Source organism: Magallana gigas, chromosome 6 (genome assembly GCF_963853765.1).
Source record: "Magallana gigas chromosome 6, xbMagGiga1.1, whole genome shotgun sequence".
Classification (NCBI taxonomy): Eukaryota; Metazoa; Mollusca; class Bivalvia; order Ostreida; family Ostreidae; genus Magallana; species Magallana gigas.
This window is the reverse complement of record NC_088858.1, coordinates 25148728-25168826: the sequence shown is the minus strand read 5'-3', so window position 1 is coordinate 25168826 and position 20099 is coordinate 25148728. Positions and strand designations below refer to the sequence as shown.

The 20099-nt window shown below is 31.6% G+C and overlaps 1 protein-coding gene across 5 annotated transcripts in view; it reads left to right on the top strand.

The window, feature by feature from the left end:
- LOC105337189 (uncharacterized) overlaps positions 1-20099 on the top strand; it is a 30612-nt gene that overhangs the window by 9938 nt on the left and 575 nt on the right. For 2 of the 5 annotated variants that reach the window (XM_066087234.1, XM_066087237.1), the window contains 22 exons: positions 227-450; positions 1628-1758; positions 2142-2323; positions 3163-3311; positions 4885-5217; positions 5386-5528; positions 7990-8060; positions 8620-8780; positions 10127-10296; positions 10382-10556; positions 10857-11461; positions 11637-11896; positions 12693-12899; positions 13213-13413; positions 13520-13668; positions 13793-13964; positions 14262-14332; positions 15935-16092; positions 16918-18132; positions 18331-18425; positions 19262-19431; positions 19544-19906. In XM_066087234.1, coding sequence (XP_065943306.1) covers positions 227-450; positions 1628-1758; positions 2142-2323; positions 3163-3311; positions 4885-5217; positions 5386-5528; positions 7990-8060; positions 8620-8780; positions 10127-10296; positions 10382-10556; positions 10857-11461; positions 11637-11896; positions 12693-12899; positions 13213-13413; positions 13520-13668; positions 13793-13964; positions 14262-14332; positions 15935-16092; positions 16918-18132; positions 18331-18425; positions 19262-19431; positions 19544-19762 — 5261 coding nt within the window. In that variant the 3' untranslated portion in view covers positions 19763-19906. Of the gene's footprint in view, positions 1-226; positions 451-1627; positions 1759-2141; positions 2324-3162; positions 3312-4884; positions 5218-5385; positions 5529-7989; positions 8061-8619; positions 8781-10126; positions 10297-10381; positions 10557-10856; positions 11462-11636; positions 11897-12692; positions 12900-13212; positions 13414-13519; positions 13669-13792; positions 13965-14261; positions 14333-15934; positions 16093-16917; positions 18133-18330; positions 18426-19261; positions 19432-19543; positions 19907-20099 lie in introns of those variants that run through there. The other 3 variants (XM_066087236.1, XM_066087235.1, XM_066087238.1) reach the window with 3 other exon arrangements.

Genomic DNA, 20099 nt, shown 5'->3' with positions numbered 1-20099 from the left:
CGGATAGTCTGGCAGTTCCCTAAAAATTTTGTTTATACATGTATATTTAAATATCTAAAAATATATAGGCTTTAATTATGTTTAGTGTGATTAAAGAAAAGAGATTATAACGTTTCATATATTTTTAATAGATATAAAATAAAAATCTTGTGAAGATCAATTTTACGTCCTATAATTTCTCAGATCATTTGTTTTTAAATTTGTACGTCATTGTATTTCCCATTAGCTCATTATACAGAACTACAAAGCAAAAGAAGACCCCACCGTTCAGTAGACAGGAATGACCGCGAGCTTCATAATTACACTTACTCCAAGATGGTCTTAATTCATGCTCTGGGAAATACTGGGAGTTCCAGGGACCATCTTCTGACCTATATGCGACCCGGAGAAGGAGATAACAGCTGGAGAAGGGCGGCGATTCTAGCAATGAGACATTTTGGTTGTGTGGAGGTATGCTTTATTAATACACTATTTAGAATTGATGCTTTTAAGAGAAAAAAAAATGAACTGATTGGTCTCAGTCATAAGTAGATGTAAGATTATTGTTAAATCACATTGCCTGATTATCTAAAATTGCCTTGAGTGCACAATGTTACTTTGTTGCGAATTATCAAATCACAACGATAGGAGTAACCAATATTTAGATTAAAATCTAATGAGATCAAGGATAACTTAATTCAGATATTGATGAAAATTAGTTGATATCTTGATATCTTGACATCTTGGAGAAATTGTAGTAAGTTAAGCAAGGGTTAAGAGGGGTATGAAATTGGGCATAGTTTAATAATAAGGGGATATGAAAAATTTAAATAAAAAACGTATTAAAAAAACTCTAAAAAGAAGGAACCCTTACTTTAGTATTAACGATTTATAACATTCTTAGAGTGTAGAATTTTCAAGATTATTACATAAAAGCCACAATTGGCGCATAAAAATTTAAGTTTATTCAGAGATACATGCATGTTTGTTCATTTACTTTTTTTCTAAAAACGATCTAGGCTAAAACATGTCTTATTTACAGATATGTGGTATTTACTATAACAATTGGGGTTCAGTTAGGGGCCTATAACAGGTGTTTGGTTGAGGGTGGAGGCGAACAAAAATTTGTATTGGAACATTTTTTTTTGCAAAAGTCAAAAGACTATTCTTTGCAAAATACCACATTTTATTTTTTCAATAATTGCTGAAAAATAGCCACAATGAAGTTTAATATTTTATATCTCTTGTTTAAACGTACAGAACAAGGCTTTAAAAAATGTAGGGTACATGATACCAAATAAAATGGTCGCGGACTTAATTTCGCTGTATTTACAAAAAAAATGGTTTAGCAGATTCAATGTTGAGTGAATAAATCTTACAAAAGTCTCCGCTTGCCAGAACAAAAGGTTATTCTTTATATGATGAAATTATAACGAAAGTTCTAACTTTGTATATTTAATTTCATCAATGCTCGCCTGTTATGTTATATCTGATTATAAAAAGTTTAGTTTATGTAGTCTTTTTACGTAAAGAATGATGCATACTGCTTCCTTAAACAGAAAAGGGTCTTTTAACACGCCAACATTAAGAGTAATACATTTATGATCAATAATCAGTTGCTGAACGATTTTTTTTCAATTATTTTAAGAGTTCGACAGCACTATTTAATTTGGTTGTGAACGATGATCATTCTGTGGTAAAACAACAAGCACTTGAAATGTTTGAGAATCATCCTTTATCCAATAAAAGTATTCCAGAGCATAGAGATATAATCTTAAGGTATGTTTCATAATAGTGCAATGATATATGCGATAAATCTGATTTCAATCACATACAGAAGAATTACATTGTATGCTGTGGTTTCATCAATATTCGTTGAATACCAATTCTTATGGATTTCGTTGTTAAGTTTATCCGTGACATTAAATGTTCATTGCAATGCAATTTCTACTAACAATTTGTATTGATAGGATTATTGACCACGAATTTGCGCATCTTTGAAACTGTGATTTTCACTACATATATCCATAAATATTGATACCCTTGAATATTAATAAAACCACAGTAGTAATAAAATATCAGAACAACAACAAATAGAATTGGATGGCTCAAATCATACTTGGACCAAGCAAAATCTGCTTCTTTTACAATTCTTTTTTCAGTCGTTTTTATAACTATAAGACTCTGATGAGAACAAAGAGAGGCATTCTAGATGTAGATTTGAAAGATGGTTTCTTTTTCTCGTTAAAACTGCCTGGAATTCAATGGACAAAACAAGTTGGACACGACGCTCTTGGAGCCGCGTTTGGAATCAGTTTAACAAATGAACTGGAAATAGAAATAAGTAAGTTATAAGCAGAATGGATAAATACTCAAGCCAGAAAATTGCGTATAGTAAGTGAAATTGCGTATAGTAAGTAGTATCGGGAAAAGATCGAGGAAAACGTGGCGTTTTTACATAGTAAAACTAAAACAATTAGACGATAAATAAAATAGAATCATCACTTGACTAGACGCAAATGCCAGCAAATATTGTAATGGTCTAAACCGAATTCTGAAGCTTGAGTTATAGTGCAATCAACAAATAACCATTGGTGTTAGTATGTTTTACAATCTCAACGGAAACAGACGTTTGTTCTGATTAATTTAATTTCAACTGTATATGTAATCTATCAATTCTAAGATTTTTATCAAAAAATCTCACATCTTTATAGCTTACAAAATTTGGTTATGGTCATATTTTTTTTCTGCAGAGCTCATTTCTTTCCGGGTCGACACAGAGTGTTTTCTTTCTTTTTCTGTTTAAAGTAAGGACATGTATCAACGTTCTTAGACATAGTGTGTACTTTTGGTCGTTTATTTAAGATCAAATATTGTATAAAAGGGTACAAATACACAGTTTAGTGGCAAAAACAGGCACATAGCATCGGGAAGACCTCTAATAATTAAAAAAGAAAAGTTAAGCGGATACTCCAATATTTTTTTTCTTTTTATTCAGCAATTTTTTTCATTCATTATCAATATTTCGAAAATGAAAATCGGATATAGAAAAGCACCCTACTTAAGACTTGTTTTTTTTTAATCAGCTAGTTGTTTACGATAAATTAAATAGTAATAAATTTTTGTAATTATCGGATTTATTCTTTAATGAAATTATTTTAATTATAAACATATCTTTTGCAGAACCTCTTAGTAGCCATGCCATGATCAATATGTACGAGAATGCTTTTGCCAAAGTAATGGTGGGCTGGTTTAAGGTGGAACAATTATATCTTTTTCGAGCACACGCCTGTTACAGAGGCCATGCAGGATATGATATCAATATTCTCAAGGTGTGGTAAATAAACATTTTATCTATATGTCTAACTATAGAATATACCCTTATAATTATTGATAACCCAAACCCTTCGTTTTAATAATCAGAATACTACAATATATTTTATATGAACTCTTCAGGTTTAATAAGTGAAGTAAATTAAAGCCTTAACCAAAGAGAAGAACCGGGAATTCAAATATAAATATATTGTAATGAATGAGTAAAAAAATAACTAAGATACTCTGTCTTGAGCATTGTTAATTCTAAATGCTTTAATAAATTGTCCCCAGAGATTTGAAAGGTATCTTGCTTTGTTTTAAAGTCTTGCACTGAAATATACAGGAAATAAAATCCTTGAAAATCTTTTTCCTTGAAACTCAAACAATTGATTGTAAAAAAAACCCCCAGATTATATTTCTTCAGAATTTTACAGTTCAATAAAAGTCTTGAAAATGCGGAAACAAACAAATATATTAGGGCTGCTGGTGTTTTTTCTTTGAGACATATTTTTCGTGAAAGTTGTCCCATTAAAGTATCTTGAAATTGCGTTTGTTTTATCTTTAAGTAGCTATATAAAGAATTCTTTAACGTAATTATACAAAGAAAAAAGCAACCTTTAACTAAGAATTTCAGAAACAACATTAACCAAACATCATGAATGATACCACTGAACCAGCGCATGCTGTGCCAGTGCTTGCTGAATAAAATAAAACCACTCTCAACGTATTGACCTAACGCAAATGCTAATGCCTTACAGCTCTTAATACATATGCACCTAATTTCTATAAAGTTTTTTAAGGTCAGACGCGACCTCTCATCAACCCCCCTTTTTCCAATATTCACAATAGGACGATTTCCACCAAATAATTCCATAATCATATTTTCATGTTATATTATACTTTAAAATTTAGAATAAAGTGATCAATTGAAAATGTATAACATTACTTTATTTATATGCATTCATCTGCATTTTAAGGAAAATTCTAAATAGTCAAGCTCCGGAAAAAGCCTGGTACGGTACCTTGAATTTTAGGAAATTTAAAGGTTTAAATGTTATTGAATAACGAATAATATATCAATGAAATTTATATAAGATTGACGAACGTATCGTGTGTCCCTAATTGTCGTATATCCTTAAAACTTATATAAAGGTGTATGCAAGACATACTCCAAATGATAATTAATGAATATATAAACATTTTACTATAAATTTGAGAAAAAACATTCCGTAAATATTTTGTTCGATTGAAGTTGAGAACAATTTGCCATTTTATATACATATATATATATATATATATATATATATATATATATATATATATATATATATATATATATATATATATATATATATTGTAGAAGCAGAAATATTCGTTGTGGATTTAATTTCGTTATTTTTGTTGGCAGTAGAAATCAACGAAATTAAATCCATGATGAATTTTTAACCAAAGTAATAATGAATACAAAGATATTAATATGTCACGAAATTAAATGCCAATGAATTTTTATTTGGTTCATATATATATATAAGCTCATTATGGAACAAATATCAAAGATATCTCAAATATTTCTGTCAACTTTTCTTTCAGGATTTTGGAATAAACGGTACACAGGACCTAGCTATGATATTCGACAGAATTGTAAAAACGGTCATTGACCCAGTGCTTAGTAAAGTAAAGGCATTCAAAACTCTTATTCAATCATATGACAACAAAGGTATTGAGTATATAGTCAACAAAATAATCGAAGTGATAAGGAACGTACCTCTTATCTTAAAAAACTTGATTCAAAAAGCAGTTGACGCGGTGATGAAAGTTGTTGAGTACGGAGGCACTCCTTGGATTGACCAGATAAAGAAAATCGTCACCAAAATTCGATATTTTGTAGAAGACGTCAAGGAAGATATCACTAACTTTTATAGTGTAATTATTTTGAATTTTAAGTTGTTAAGATTTAAAACATTTTAAATTATTCTTGCTTTATTTTTTTGCTAAATGTATCTTATACAACTATTGAGTAAGTTGTTTGAAAAACCAGTATGTAACCAATCTATTAGGACGTAAAAGTTAATGAATTTATTTCTTTTTTAGACCATAGTTGACGCAGTAACTGTGACACTACCATATGTTGGCAAAAACTTATTTGATTCTGTAGCATCAATAATTTCTGCTTTAAAAGACTTCTTGACAAATCCCGTTCAATCAGTAACCATTTTTGGAAAATCAGTTCTAGAGTGAGTAATATCAATTAAGTACAAATTAAACTTATCATACCCGTTATAGCAAAATAAAATTTTTATCTTAATCTTATTGTACTATACAACTTTTCTTTGTGACCCAAGTAGGTCTGACCTCATAGTATTCCTTTCCTTTTTATAGTCTTTCGTTTCCAACTTGTTATTCTATTGTGTCTTTTTATTATTATCATTTTCATTTTAAGCTCACCTGGGCTGAAAGCTCAAGTGAGCTGTCTTATCACATTTTGTCTGTTGTCTGTTCGTCTGTCCTTCTGTCCGCCTGTCTGTAAACTTTTCACATTTTCAACAGTCAGAACCAATTCCAGGGCCAATTTCAACCAAACTTGGTACAAAGTCATTCTAAGGCAAAGGGAATTTAAAGTTGTGAAAATTAAGGATCATAACCTTTTTTTCAAGGGGGGATAATTAGGAAATATTGAACATTTCTAAGAACTTTTCAAAGATCTTCTTCTCAAGAACCATTTGGCCATGACAGCTGAAACTTGTGTGGAAGCATCTTCAGGTAGTGTAGATTCAAAGTCTAGAAAATCATGATCCCCTGGGGTAGGGTTAGGCCATAATTAGGGGGGGGGTGTCATGTTTTTACATAAAATAATTATAAAAGAGTAAATTTTAAAAATCTTCTCCTCAGAAACTAATCAGCCGGGAAAGCTGAAACTGGTGTGGAAGCATCCTCAAATAGTGTAGATTCAAAGTTGTGAAAATCAAGGAAGGTAGGTGGGGCCACAATTGGGGGGGGGGGGGTCGAATTTTTACATAGGAATATATAGAGTAAATCTTTAAAATCTTTCCAGAAAATCTTTCTAGAAAATCTGAAACTTGTGTCTAAGTATTTTTAGGTAGAGTAGAGTCAAGTTTGTTCAAATCACGATGCCCGGGGGAAATCTTTTTTTAAAAAACCATACGCGGGAGTGATAAGGAAACTCTCAGCGATCGATTGAGTAAAAATTCATGTGATCGATACAACGTCAAAATTATCCGCATGATGTCATATTTAATCAGAAACATGCCAATTTTAACTTATCCCTGGTTTAAATTATAAAAACTTCAGGCGCAAAATGTCACTAGAAACTCTTCTAACTGAAAATATCTTCGATTTCTCTGTATTACGTATAATTATCATTGATGACGTCACAGGCATGCTCAATAGAAAAGATCAATGCCGGGAGACAAATAATCGGAATGCAGTGTAAACAATGCCGAAATTAGACATATTTAATACAGATAATAATGCTTAACATGTGATATGCCTATAAAATCATCCTGTTAGAAAAAGAACTAATGGTAGCATAAGAATAACATGGGGGGGGATGGATTTTAATTTATACAGAATCTACATGTATCATACTACATTGTCCAGATAATTTGTATTATGACTCCATTAAGCTGATTTTATCATACCTTTTGTTCCTCAGTTGAGCGATGTGGCCCATAGGCCTCCTATTTTCTGACCCTTTCTCGGCTTTATTTAAAAAAAAATATTTATTGCGATTTCGATGAAATTTTCAGAACGCTTGTAAAGCGATTAAATATACCGACCTGAAAATGTTATTGATAGATGTATCAATACTATGGTGAATTGGGGGGGGGGGGGGGGGGGGGTTGGGTGGTTGTTAAATTATCGTTCATCGATACTGTTCCAAAAGAGTTTTTTTATTCCCGTGGTTTTGGTTCAAAAAATAGTAAACAAAAAATCAAGTAAAATTAAATACGTTTCGAATTTTTTAAAGTCGTACTTGAACTTATTAAGATTTTTCCAGTTTACTCGTTCTTCTTATCGTTCGGATTTTTCTCAATTCGTACGAATGATAATTGCTAACTTTTACTTTTTACATTAACGGAATACCCATTCGTTTCTTTGCAACGAACTTTTACTCTAGTTTATATCTATGTTCTTTATGATTTTGTAAATGTAATTTTAGCCCATCTGAGCTGAACTCTCAAGTGAACGAATTAAATCACTTTTTTACGGTGTCCGTCTGTCTGTTTGTCCGTTCGTCCATCTAAAAACCTTTTACATTTTCAATTTTTCCTCCAGAACAACCATGCCAAATTTAACTAGCATTACCGAATAAAGGGAAGTCAAATTTGTTAAAATAAAGGACAATGCCCTCTTATAAGGGAATATAATAAAGAATTCTTCTATTTCCAGTATTAATGCTACATAGTACAATTAGGTTATGTATGTGCCATGATCAAATACTACCTATTTATTGTTATTTTTCCACCTTCCTAGGGTAAAAACTATTTGAATAAACCAAATATTTGCAAAACATTTATAATTCCCAGAAAGAACAATTTAGTTGAGTATTATAAATATATTGAATTATAAAATATGTTTTAGAGAAGTTTTTTTCCCCACTTAACAGTTTGCAATAATGATATGTTTGAACATATTTATTTATAGATTAACATGTTTTTAATCCGTTATTTTTAGCATAAAGCTCGCACTTGGAATTTTCATTGACGTGAAGAACAAAATGATCGAAACTTTGTCTTATTTAAAAGGTAGGATATACTCGTGTTTCCTGATTATTCATTGTAGTATTCTTTATGAATCAATAAATTTTCTGTCGTCGAACATTGCATTGAATAACGGAAGCATAGTGTTTTGGTTACAGTGTCCTTTTAAAGTGAACAATTCTGTTCTTCATTATAATTACCCTATCATTCTTCAAAGTTACCATTATCCTATTGCATGTATTATACATGTATCTATATGTTAAATTATTTTAGGAGCCTAGAATGTAGAAAAGAATTTTTTAGAATAAATCTTTTTTTTATTCTCCAAAACACATAAATAAAACCGCCGTAGCAAACGTCATAATATTTAATGACAATCTCACTAGAATTTCCTTTGCTTTCTCCCAGGCTTTGGGTCACAAAACTTATTTTAAAAATATGAATATCACAATTTGTTAGACTTAATTTTAATCATGATATTATAAAGATCTTAAGATTTGAAAAACCATAACTTACGGGGGTATGAGAGAAAATGGGGTAGAATGAAATTTAGTATTGTTTGCATCCTTACCTTAAAGGTTAGAAGTTCTTCTTTTATTGACAGGAGGTACCTCTTTCTGGATTGACTATTGGGAAGATTTCAAAGAAATTCTTGGAGACATTCAAGATTTGTTTCGACTTATCTTTAAAAGGAAGAAAAACATACCAGCGATAAATAAAAAAGACAAACTTTCAACAGCTCTTACAGATGGTATTCAAATGACGGTTTGTATAACTAATGCAACACATATTTTGACACTTTGTTATTGTCATATTTTTACAAGTTCAGAGGGCAATCAACATTTTTTAACATTTAGCTTGGTAAATGATGGTTGATAATGAAAAAAAACTTTGCCATTCAAATAGCCGTATTTTTATACTCGATACCACCTTAAATTACATTTCATCACGTAAAGTAAATATAAAACAAGTATTAGCAGAAAAAAAAAATCTAATTTTTGATATTGTAAGGCTATCGTGTTTAAGAGAATATATCAGTCCGGACTTGATTGAAATACTTAAGGCCTAAATTGGTGACAATTTTGTCACACAAGCAAATAACAAATAAGTAAGCTAAATGTAGTTTTTTTTGTTCATAACAACCATCTGGTTACACTACGTTCATCTTAAAAATAGTTACATGTGTGTGAAATTAAAATTTTATAGATTCGTGGTATTTGATAGTTTTAAACGTAAACAATAGATAAAAAGGAAGATTATATGTTTAAAGTTCTTAAATTTTCAAGCAGCATAAGTAGTTCATGAAAGGGTGGAAGATCAAAAAGATAAAATAATCAGAACTTGAAATCTTACAGTTACATTTCACAACAGATTGCACTAAGTCTTACATGCGCTCGCTGGATACGTAGACTTGTTCCGAACACAAATCGTTCCAGCTGTATCTTGGTCTTTTTATGAGTTACATAAACGATTCTGAGACGAAAGGAAGATAAGTAAACAATGATTACTGCGCAGTATACCAGCAAGAAAAATAGACAATAAATCTAGGGAGTAATATGAAAAAAGTATCATTGGGTTACTTAAGTGGTTCCGGAACGACCATATAGAGTGAAGAAAGAGATTAATCTACGTTCTTGGTATATATTCGGAAGTTGTGACGTCTGTGTTATGAAGGAGAAATTGACGTCATATCATATATATGCATAACCTCAGCATAAAAGTTTTGTGTTAACTTCATTTCTTTCTTACGGTGAATAAATATGCGCTTCTAGATACCCGTTGATGAGTCCTGATTGATTTTATCATTACATGATTTTAGAACATAGCAGTTCAGAAACCAACGGAATCTATTAATCTTTTCCCCTTTAAAACTATGTAAAATATTCAAGATCTTGTTGTATCTCATATTCGTAGCATTCTATTCCTGATATTATGTATGACGATTTAAATCATGTATAATATATATTGTATTTGATAAAATCATCTAAATTAAATCATAATTTTTTTTGGTGCCTATCTACGAATCTTTTTTTTTTTATATATCCTTTTTTGTATTTATATCATATTCTTATATACTGATATTTAGATATTTATGATTTTTGTATTTACAGGCGGAACAAACAAACATGATTATAGATTCAATCAAAAAATCATTCGGGAACTTCAGCACAGAATTTAAAGAAACCTTTGATGAGATACTATCTCCATTTGTTAATTCATTCTACTCAATGTTTAATGCTGTAAAAGCAGTAAAATCTGGTTACATGTCCATAAGAAACACGTAAGACAAAAAAAAATTGAGTCTATTTAAATTATAGATATTGGAAAAATACTGTATCATACATATCTGTTTTGTTTTTTTAAAGATATATAAAAATCAAAAATGTCACTCAAAAGATCTTTGGTTCTAAATTCCACATTACATTTCCCAATCATCGAAGACGTCAGGATTCAACTTGTGGTCTCGGTGTTTGGCCCACCAATCAAAATGAGAGATATCAAACACTGGGTGTTGATGTCCAAGTAACCGAATTCTCTGATGTGAGTGATAGTTTCGAAATTTTTTGAAAATGAAGAGGTCTTTTTTTCCTTCTAAAATGTGAACAAAACATGTCTTTTAAGCATCGTATTAAGATGATAGTGATTATGTACCCAATATTTGTCCTTTTTACCCCAATTACTTAACGGCACCCTATTATTTTGTTGATAAACAAATCATACATATTGTATCAATTGGTGCATTTTACATGCATTTAAATTTTTTTTTGGAAATATGCGTTAAGAAATCTTTCTTGAAACTAGTTTGTCAATATAAAATAGTGACAAAAGTAATTTTTGCAGATAAGATGCCCTGTTAATGGTGAAGTTTTCAAGGAGAGTAACAGGGTACTGATCTTACCAACTGACGAAGATTTTATTGACTATGAAATCATTATAGAAAATATCATTCCGGAATCTAACATATCAACAAGTGGACAATTTCTAATAGCGGGTAAAGACATTATCGGAAAAGCTGATAAGTCACCATGTAAACGCAATTGTATCCACGTATCTGTTCGTAAAAAATCTCCAATTCAAATAAGGGACTCAGATTACGAATATATAGATCCTTCTCCCTTTCTGGACCATTTGCTTCCAAGTCCCCGCTGGATTTGGGATTGTCGGGACTACACCTATATGAACGTTTTAAACGTAGTTTCAGCAGATGCAACAGGCGAAGTATTAGAGAAAGTCAGCAAAGAAATTGTTCGATCAAATTTCGGAGAAGACAAAATGAATGGGTTTCCACCAATCGAACCAAAATATCGACCTCCGGACCTCGAAGTTGCCAATCGGTCTGATCTATTTGCCGTGACCGCGTTGGAAAAATTCACAAACGGATTGAAAAGCATAGTGTCCCAATTCACAGACATTGCCAAACAGCTTTTCGATTTTTCAAACAACAGGTAGTGGGGTATTTCTGTAGAATTATACTTCAAACTTCATAACATCACTAACAAATATTTCTGTATGGTAATTATTTGAGTGATTCAATAATTGAGAATAGTATGAATTTTTGATTTGAGTTCATATGATAGAATTTCACAATTTATATTAATTTTTAATTCACGTGTATTTCAGGACTGCATCTAATCTTTTGGATGCTGTGAATATCAATAAATACCCTCTCGGTAAAATTAAAGAATTACTAGGAGAAAAGGTTGATTCAGAAATGAACATCATTTTTGATAATCTTCAACGAATCCGGTCCACAGTTTCAGCTCAGAATTTAGATGGATTGTCCATGTTAAAACTTCAATCTTTACTGTCAGCAAGTTTTAGCTCAGCTTCTGGAGCAAAATCAAAAATGATTACCAGAATGTTATCAAGAACAGAACAAGGTAAACTCACGATTATCCGTGGTGAAGAACGATACGCTTGTGTTTGTTATCATTTCCCCCTTATAATCAAATAATAAATATATTTCATCCTGCATTCTGGAAGTTACTTTGATAAAAAAAAAATTGAAATAAAATTTCTATGATTTTATTAATAACAAGAAAATGTGAAAAAAGAAATAATCAATACACAGGTTAGGTCATTATGTAATGGATTACATAGCAGTATATCATTATACGTATTTAACTTATTAGGTCTTCAGAATTAAATTATGACATTGCATAAAACATGCATGATTTAGTAAGTTATACTCTTATTTATGACTTTTGTTTGGAAAGAGTTTAACTCTTAAAGGCATATCAAAATAAGGCATGAAAAATCTTAATATTCTGAAGATAAAACAATGGTATTTATTATACTATTTCATTTTGTTTCGGCTCGTATTTGACAAAATGAGAATGTTTACAGAAATAATTAATGACTCGCGCAACGTTTCTTATTTTTCGTTGTAATCGTTTAAAGGGTATGCATTATTTGTGACCAGAGGAAAATATGTGGTGTTAAAGTTCGTTGTGTTTTCTTTTCTTGTCATAAAATGTTAACACATTTAAAAATGAACTACCAGGATTATCTACTTCTTTGATTTTGGCAAGAACAGAACATGTTACATGTACAATATAAATCGCTATTAAACAAATTTTGATTAATTAAAATAAAGTTGATTAAAACACCTTACTGTGTGCTTACTCATTAAGTTAAACATTAATTAAGGATTAATGGTTATCTGTTTTGTTTCAGAGTGCCCATCATTTTTAAACACACTTCCAAAAGGCCCTGGTAACCTTTGTTTTGTTCATCTAAGTTGCAACAAAATTTCATGTGCTGTTCAGCTTTTGTATGCCAATCAAAGAACGATGGCAACATTTGATATAAAGATGGATAACTGTTTAAAACAAATCAATGTATCGACTCAATCAACAACGACAGTTCTTGAATTTCAAAACGGTTTGTTACTGTTCTGTCATTTATTATGAGTAAACTATTAATTCATTTTAAAATGTTTTGCTTTGAGTTGATTGCATTCGAATCGTTTACGAAGAACAATAAATCTATGACGAGTAAATAAATGTATTACTTTTTTGTATGTTAAGTTTTACAATTAATCTGAAATATGATTGGACGAAACTCCCAATGCGAAAAAAGGAAATGATGATACATGTGTACTAAACAATTCAGGAGTGTCCCAATGAAAATTATATAAATGAAAATTTATCACTATAAATTTTCTTTAAAACATGAATGCAATTTATATTTCTAGCTGATGAGATCAAAGAAAGGGTCAGACTTGCAGATTTGTCCACAATGATGACAGCAGACCTTGTGGTGTCAGTTTCTATCCTTTGGTCCAATCCTGTAATTTCTTTAAGTGCGGAACTTTGTGTACCAGCTTATATAAGTTGTCTGAATACGATACCCATTATGGTTAATTACGAACTCGAAGAAACAGATTGTTTCACAGGTAAACTTGAATACATGGTGATTGATATTTTCTTTAAGATCGCCCAGGATTATATAATTAATTGCAATGAAGCTGTATATAATTATTCACATTCTTAAATATGTAGATGTATTGTTAGATGATACTGATGCAGTTTTACCAAGCATGAATGACATTACTGTCGAGGACGTTATAGCAGAACTTTCCAATTACAATCTCCTTGATCGAGAAATACTTAAAGTTCTGGATACCATCAGAGAAGCTATGATAAAAGAAGTGGGCATTGCATTTGTATATTTACTGTGCCTTTCTAATGCTTTCAATGAATTTTAGTTTTTATTATTTGATTAAGATTAATGCAATACACGTTATTCAATTTATCAATTTTTGTCTTCTTTAGTTAATCAGTGACCCAAGAACTGTTTTAAAAGTAATGGGAGAAGAATTCAAGAGCACAGTTGACTTTTGTGTAGAAGCAGATATTCCATTTCCTGTTAAGGATTTCGTGGCTGTCGACAGTGATTCATACCCACCATTATTTATAATGGTTGGACCTGTTCCGATTTCTATTGGTAAGTAGATTTTTCAAAAAATAACTTATGCCATGCTCGTATCATGTCAATGATATGTGAACTTGAAGTCAGGTGAAAAAGGTATGTCCAATTATTACACTGGGTTTATGTACTAAGAAAAATTATGAACATGTGGTTTAATACCTACTTTAACATTTGTCTATTGAGATTTTGACGAACCAGATTTAGATGAATATACATCATAGAGCATAGATGAAACATCATTCTTTGACTACAAGGAAGTATAAAAATGATAAAAGCAAGTTTATGACATCTTTTTGTTAAATATAATTTCAGAATTTAGAATTGCAGCATCTCTTGGACTTAAGATAGATATAGGACTTTGTATTTTGAGTTTCAAAGCACAGGTTAGTTGAAGAACATTCTTAAAATCTGGTTTACAATGATGGTAAAATTAGAAAGATGATTATACTTTTTAGAAAAATGGAAAGAATACTGTATTATGTTTAGCTCACCTGAGCTGAAAGCTCAAGTGAGCTATTCTGATCACATTTTGTCTGTCGTCCGTCTGTCTGTCCGTCCGTCCGTTCGTCTGTCCGTCTGTAAACTTTTCACATTATGAACATCTTCTCAAGAACCACTGGACCAATTTCAACAAAACTTAGCACTTAGTATCCTTCGCCTAAGAGGATTCAAAGCTGTGAAAGTTAAGGACCAAGCGCTCTTACAAGGAGAGATAATTAGGAATTAATGAAAATTTTTGATAAATTTTCAAAAATCTTCTTCTCAAGAACCATTTGGCCAGGAAAGCTGAAACTTATGTGGAAGCATTCTCAGGTAATGTAGATTCAAAGTTGTGAAAATCATGACCCCCTGAGGTAGGATGGGGCAAAATGGGGGGGGGGGGAGGAGGGGGTCGACTTTTTACATAGGAATATATAAAGTAAATCTTTAAAAATCTTCTTCTCAAGAGCCATTTGGCCAGAAAAGCTGAAACTTATGTCAAAGCATCTTCCAGTAGTGTAGATTCAAAGTTGTGAAAATCATGACCCTCGGGGTGTAGGGTGGGGCTACAATGGAGGGTCGATTTTTAACATAGGAATATATAGAGTAATTCTTTAAAAATCTTATTCTCAAGAACCATTTGGCCAGAAAAGCTGAAACTTATATGGAAGCATTCTCATGCAATGTATATTTAAAGTTAAGAAAATCATTACCCCAAGGGGAAGCGTGGGGCCACAATGGGGGGGGGATGTCAACTTTCCAAATAGGAATATAGAGTTAATCTTTAAAAATCGTCTTCTCAGAAACTAATTAGCCAGGAAAGCTGAAACTTGTGTTGAAGTATTCTCAAGTAGTGTATATTTAAAGTTGTAAAAATCATTACCCCCAGGGGTAGAGTGGGGCCACAATTTGGGATCGAATTTCTACATAGGAATATGTAGAGTAAATCTTTAAATATCGTCTTCTCAGAAACTAATGAGCCAGGAAGGCTGAAACTTTTTGGAAGCACCCTCAGGTAGTGTAGATTCGAATTTGTAAAAATCATGATTCCTGGGGGTAGGGTGGGACCAGAGTTGGGGTGGAATGTTAACATAGGAATATGAAGAGTAAATCTTTAAAAATCTTCAGCCGGGTGACTATTTAATTTTGTTTAGATTTTGGTTTCTTGACGATTCTTGGCCCTCACAAGGGGTTCAGAGTTTGATTTAGGTTCATATCCCATTTATAAACAATTGTTTAGGATCTTTTTGAGAGCTGCAATGCTCAACAGGTGATATTTTTATAAATCATCCTGTTAGAAAAGGGACTTATGATAATATAAATAAGAATATCCAGTGGAAAAAATACAGGATCTACATGTATTATACTACATTGTCTAGGTAGTTTGTATTATGACTCCATTAAGTTGATTTTATCATACCTCTTGTTCCTCAGGTAAGCGATGTGACCCATGGGCCTCTTGTTTATATTAGAATGGCTACTAAGACGAATTTCTTTTTTCAAAGGCAACACTGAACCCTTGGGCAGGAGCCAAAGCACAGGGAAGTGTGAATGTGAATTATTTCGTCTTCAAAGCTGGTTTACGATTAACAGGTTATCTCCTTGAATCGCAATTTCCAATGAAAGTGGAAATTACATATAATAAATTTCCTTTAGAAGTGAAGTAAGTTGACACAATGGAACGTTATTGTAATAATATGATCGGTTTTAAATTTTGTTTTATAAGATATACAGATCCTAGCGATGAATAGATATAAAAACATAGGTTAACTTCATTTTTAAAAAATTTGTCCCCAAAAAATGCATCTCCCTTCGCCATGATAAGTCAATGACAATTTTTAGATTCGTAGTTGTCCGTTTTTCTATATATATTATTTTTTTAAAGTACAATATGATACACAAAATAGAAATAAACATTTCATTAAACCTGATTATTACTTTTGTTATTAGTATGGCAGGTAATGTACTTTAGGATGCTGATAAATTAGCATACAACACTAAAGAATGCACAATAAATATAGGTTAATATGAACTTATTTTATTTACTTAAACTTGAATTTCTCATACAGAAAAATATCTATCAAAAAGAATTTCAATATTTAAATAAAATTTTGCCAGATTTTGTTCCTTGCTATAAGGTGTAGCAGCAGGTACCATATGAAGTGGGACCATTTTATTAGTACAATAATGTATTATTAAGTTCTCCAATTTCAATCGATACAGTTTAACAATAAAATAATGTGTTTGTTATTCTAAAAAATTCACAATTTTTTATTTAGATTGTTTTTTATAACGCTCTCTGGTTTTTGTTTTTGTTTTTTGGGATTTTTTTAAACAATTCTTGTAAATTTTGACGAGCAAAATTTAAATCAGATATTTAAAACGCTTCGTAAAAGTGAAACCCATATTTTTTCTATAAGTTATCAAATTACTTTATAAAACAAAATATCAATAATTTACATTCTATGTATACTTTATTTCACTAAAGGGGCAGTCTTAATGTCAGTCTTATACCATTGCGGCTAAAACTTGAAGCATTTTGCACCTTGGATTTTTTTGGAATGAGGAAAACAATTTTCCGAGGCACTCTTTGGACCTACTCTTTAAAACCTATTACCGGTAATATTTTCACGAATATAAAAAATGAAAAAGATACAACTCCGCCACAATTTTTTTCACCAGTCGTCAATGTTCGCGGAAATCGACAAAAAAGGGAAACGGTGGTAAATTGTCTTATCAAACAAATTACTGGTCGGAATCATAAAGACCCTGCCTATGAGCTTCAGGTTGCAGCAGACGATGATAAAAGTAACCTGAAATTGTTTTATGCTATTGGCACTCAACAGGGTGGCACTAATGTCCTAGACTTCACAGAAATGGGTGGATTTTCTGTCTTCGTAGCAACTAATGACTTACCGAACGGAATACCTCTATACTGGACAGTGAAGGCAGTGAACAGTCAAGGTTCTGATGCCCGGGTGTATTGCATGCTCCATACTTTTGACAATACTTTACCTGACGGACGAGTTGACCCCTCTTATAAATACAGTTCACACCCGAATGTTTTACTGGGTACCATTACCGTTTTTGATGATTCCTTATTGAAACATACTCATATGCAAGCAGTGGGAATCAGCTCTGGGATGTATGGAAGCGAAATCATATCTTGGAAAAATCTAACGTTAGGAATAACGTCACACAGGGCAGGGGTTTTTAATGCTTTGAAACATTTCAGCATCCCAAAAGATGGAAGACTTACAAACAAACCATTTGCAATTCATTTAACGCATACACCAGAAGAATGTGCTACTAAATGTGTCACCGTAGGAACAAAATGTGTTTCATTTGATTACGCGTATTTCACTGAGTCATGTGAACTTCAACATGTTATAGAAGGACCAAACGCAAAATTACGCATTAGTGGTTCTTACAAGAATTATGAAAGACTTGGATTGCAATACAACTCTTTTGAGAGATACGAAGACATTCCCCTTGAACATGGCAAAGTTTATTTTATAAATGCCCGAATAGGCAACATTCTTGGATATGTTGGTTACCTTCATTCAGTAGGAACAATGGTTGATTTCACACCACCAATGACTGGAGCTCTTGGCACAGACTTTCGGGAAACTTTCAAGGCCGATGGCTGCAAGGCATCGACAGCTCAACGTTGTGCTGAAGTGACATGGAAGAAAAATCATAGGTAACTTTGAAAAAATATAATTAAATTGGTTTTTGCATAATATTGCAATTTCTGGATCCTTACATTTTACTATTTTTGAATCCTTACATTTTTGTATATCAATGTGAAAAAAAGAGAGTTAAAGTGATCCATTTGCACATCAAATTTTCTTTAATGTACTGTTTAAAAAACTTCTCAAAATTTTCTTATTTGATGTAGACACGTAATTGATGGCAAAGAAGCATCAACAGTGATTAATGGCCACAACCCCCTTGTGGATAAAATGTATACAAAATCCAATCACTATATATTTGGTAACTATCTTTATGTTCGTAATCATAATGTGACGTCGTACTGACGATAAAATTTGCATCGACATACCTTGCTCCTTAAAATTAATTCAAAGATATAAATAGAAGCTGTTCTTTTCATACTTAATACCACATGGTTGTATAGATTTGATGCATATATGTCATCATTTTTTGGGAGTTGATTTTAAATCAACTCTCCTATGCAGTTACTCAGGCAAACCGAAAGTGAAACAGTGTTTGGACCTAAGCACAAACTAACACCGCTGATAACATTTAGTCCTTAAAAATAATCGATAAATTCGATGTAACGTATTCTAAAACATTGTTTTTCGAGGAAACTTATTTATAGATGCCTTTTTAATACTCAAATTTTAAATGACACGAACAATTTAGATATTTTTTGTAGTCGTACATTGTATGTATTCCTACGCCAGAGTTCAATATATCCGTAAATCTCCGACAAGCAGAAAGTATCTCTTGCTTACATGTGTATCATAGATCAACAGAGACAGCCGAGCGACTGGTTGAACGAGACTAAAGTTCAATATTGCTTGGATCTATACTATTTCTTTAAAATATCGATCACTGATACGTAGTTTGATGGAATTAATTCTTTGAATATTACACAACATGATTCATATGGGGTTTTCGCGAAATTCTTGTCGGAGAATAATTCATATTTTAAAAACAAATGTGCATAATTCAAATACATATAGGAAACTACTTGCTATGCAAAATAATATATCGTTGATTTTAAAATAAATAATAATCGATAAAATCCACTCCTGTCTGTTCTTTAGTACTTTGATTAATCAATGCTTTTGCAATGTATTTTGTAGTTAATTTTAATGGTTTTCACGATGACGAATCTGGTATATATAAATACTTATGGGCAGTAGGCAAATCTGTTTGCTCACAAGATGTGGTTAATTTTTCCGATCCACATGGATTTTTGCACAGCGATAAACATTGGACAAACAATGGAATTGAAAAAAACCTTCACTTACAGGTGAGAAAGTTTTCAAATAAAAGATTGTTATAGATTTGTCAAATTTCAGTTTAACTGTTTGATTTGAGTATAGAGTAACTTTAGTTTTATAATTTATTGATCTCTCTCGTAGGATGGAAAGTACTTCAACACAATTCAATGTCTGAATAGTGTAGTATTTGGGGGTTCTTTAGTTACAACGGTATGTCACAGTCTACCTCTGATAGTGGACACAACTCCGCCGTTTCTTCATGGCATTGAACAAATCTATTACGACGAGTATTTCGACATTTTGGCAATATATTATAAGGCTGGTGACAACGAATCTATGTTGGCCGATGTTGTGGTTTAGGAAAGACAAAGTACGATGTACTTGTCATGAAGAAATCTTATCATCAACCGATGAATGGGGAAGATCATCCATTTATTGTAATAGAAGGGCTTGGTCTGAAAGAAGGAGTTCCAGCATGGCCAAGAATACGAGTCAACAATGGAGGTATTCAATTTATATCATGTCGAACAGTTAAGAATGAGTGAATATTATTTATGATAAAAACTACATTAAATTGGGCCTCTCAAAATGTGAAACATATCGGCTATATTTTATTTAAATAATAAAATAAGTTACAAATAACATAAATTATTACTTTCCATTTGAATTTTGTTTTCAACCTTATAAGATATTGACA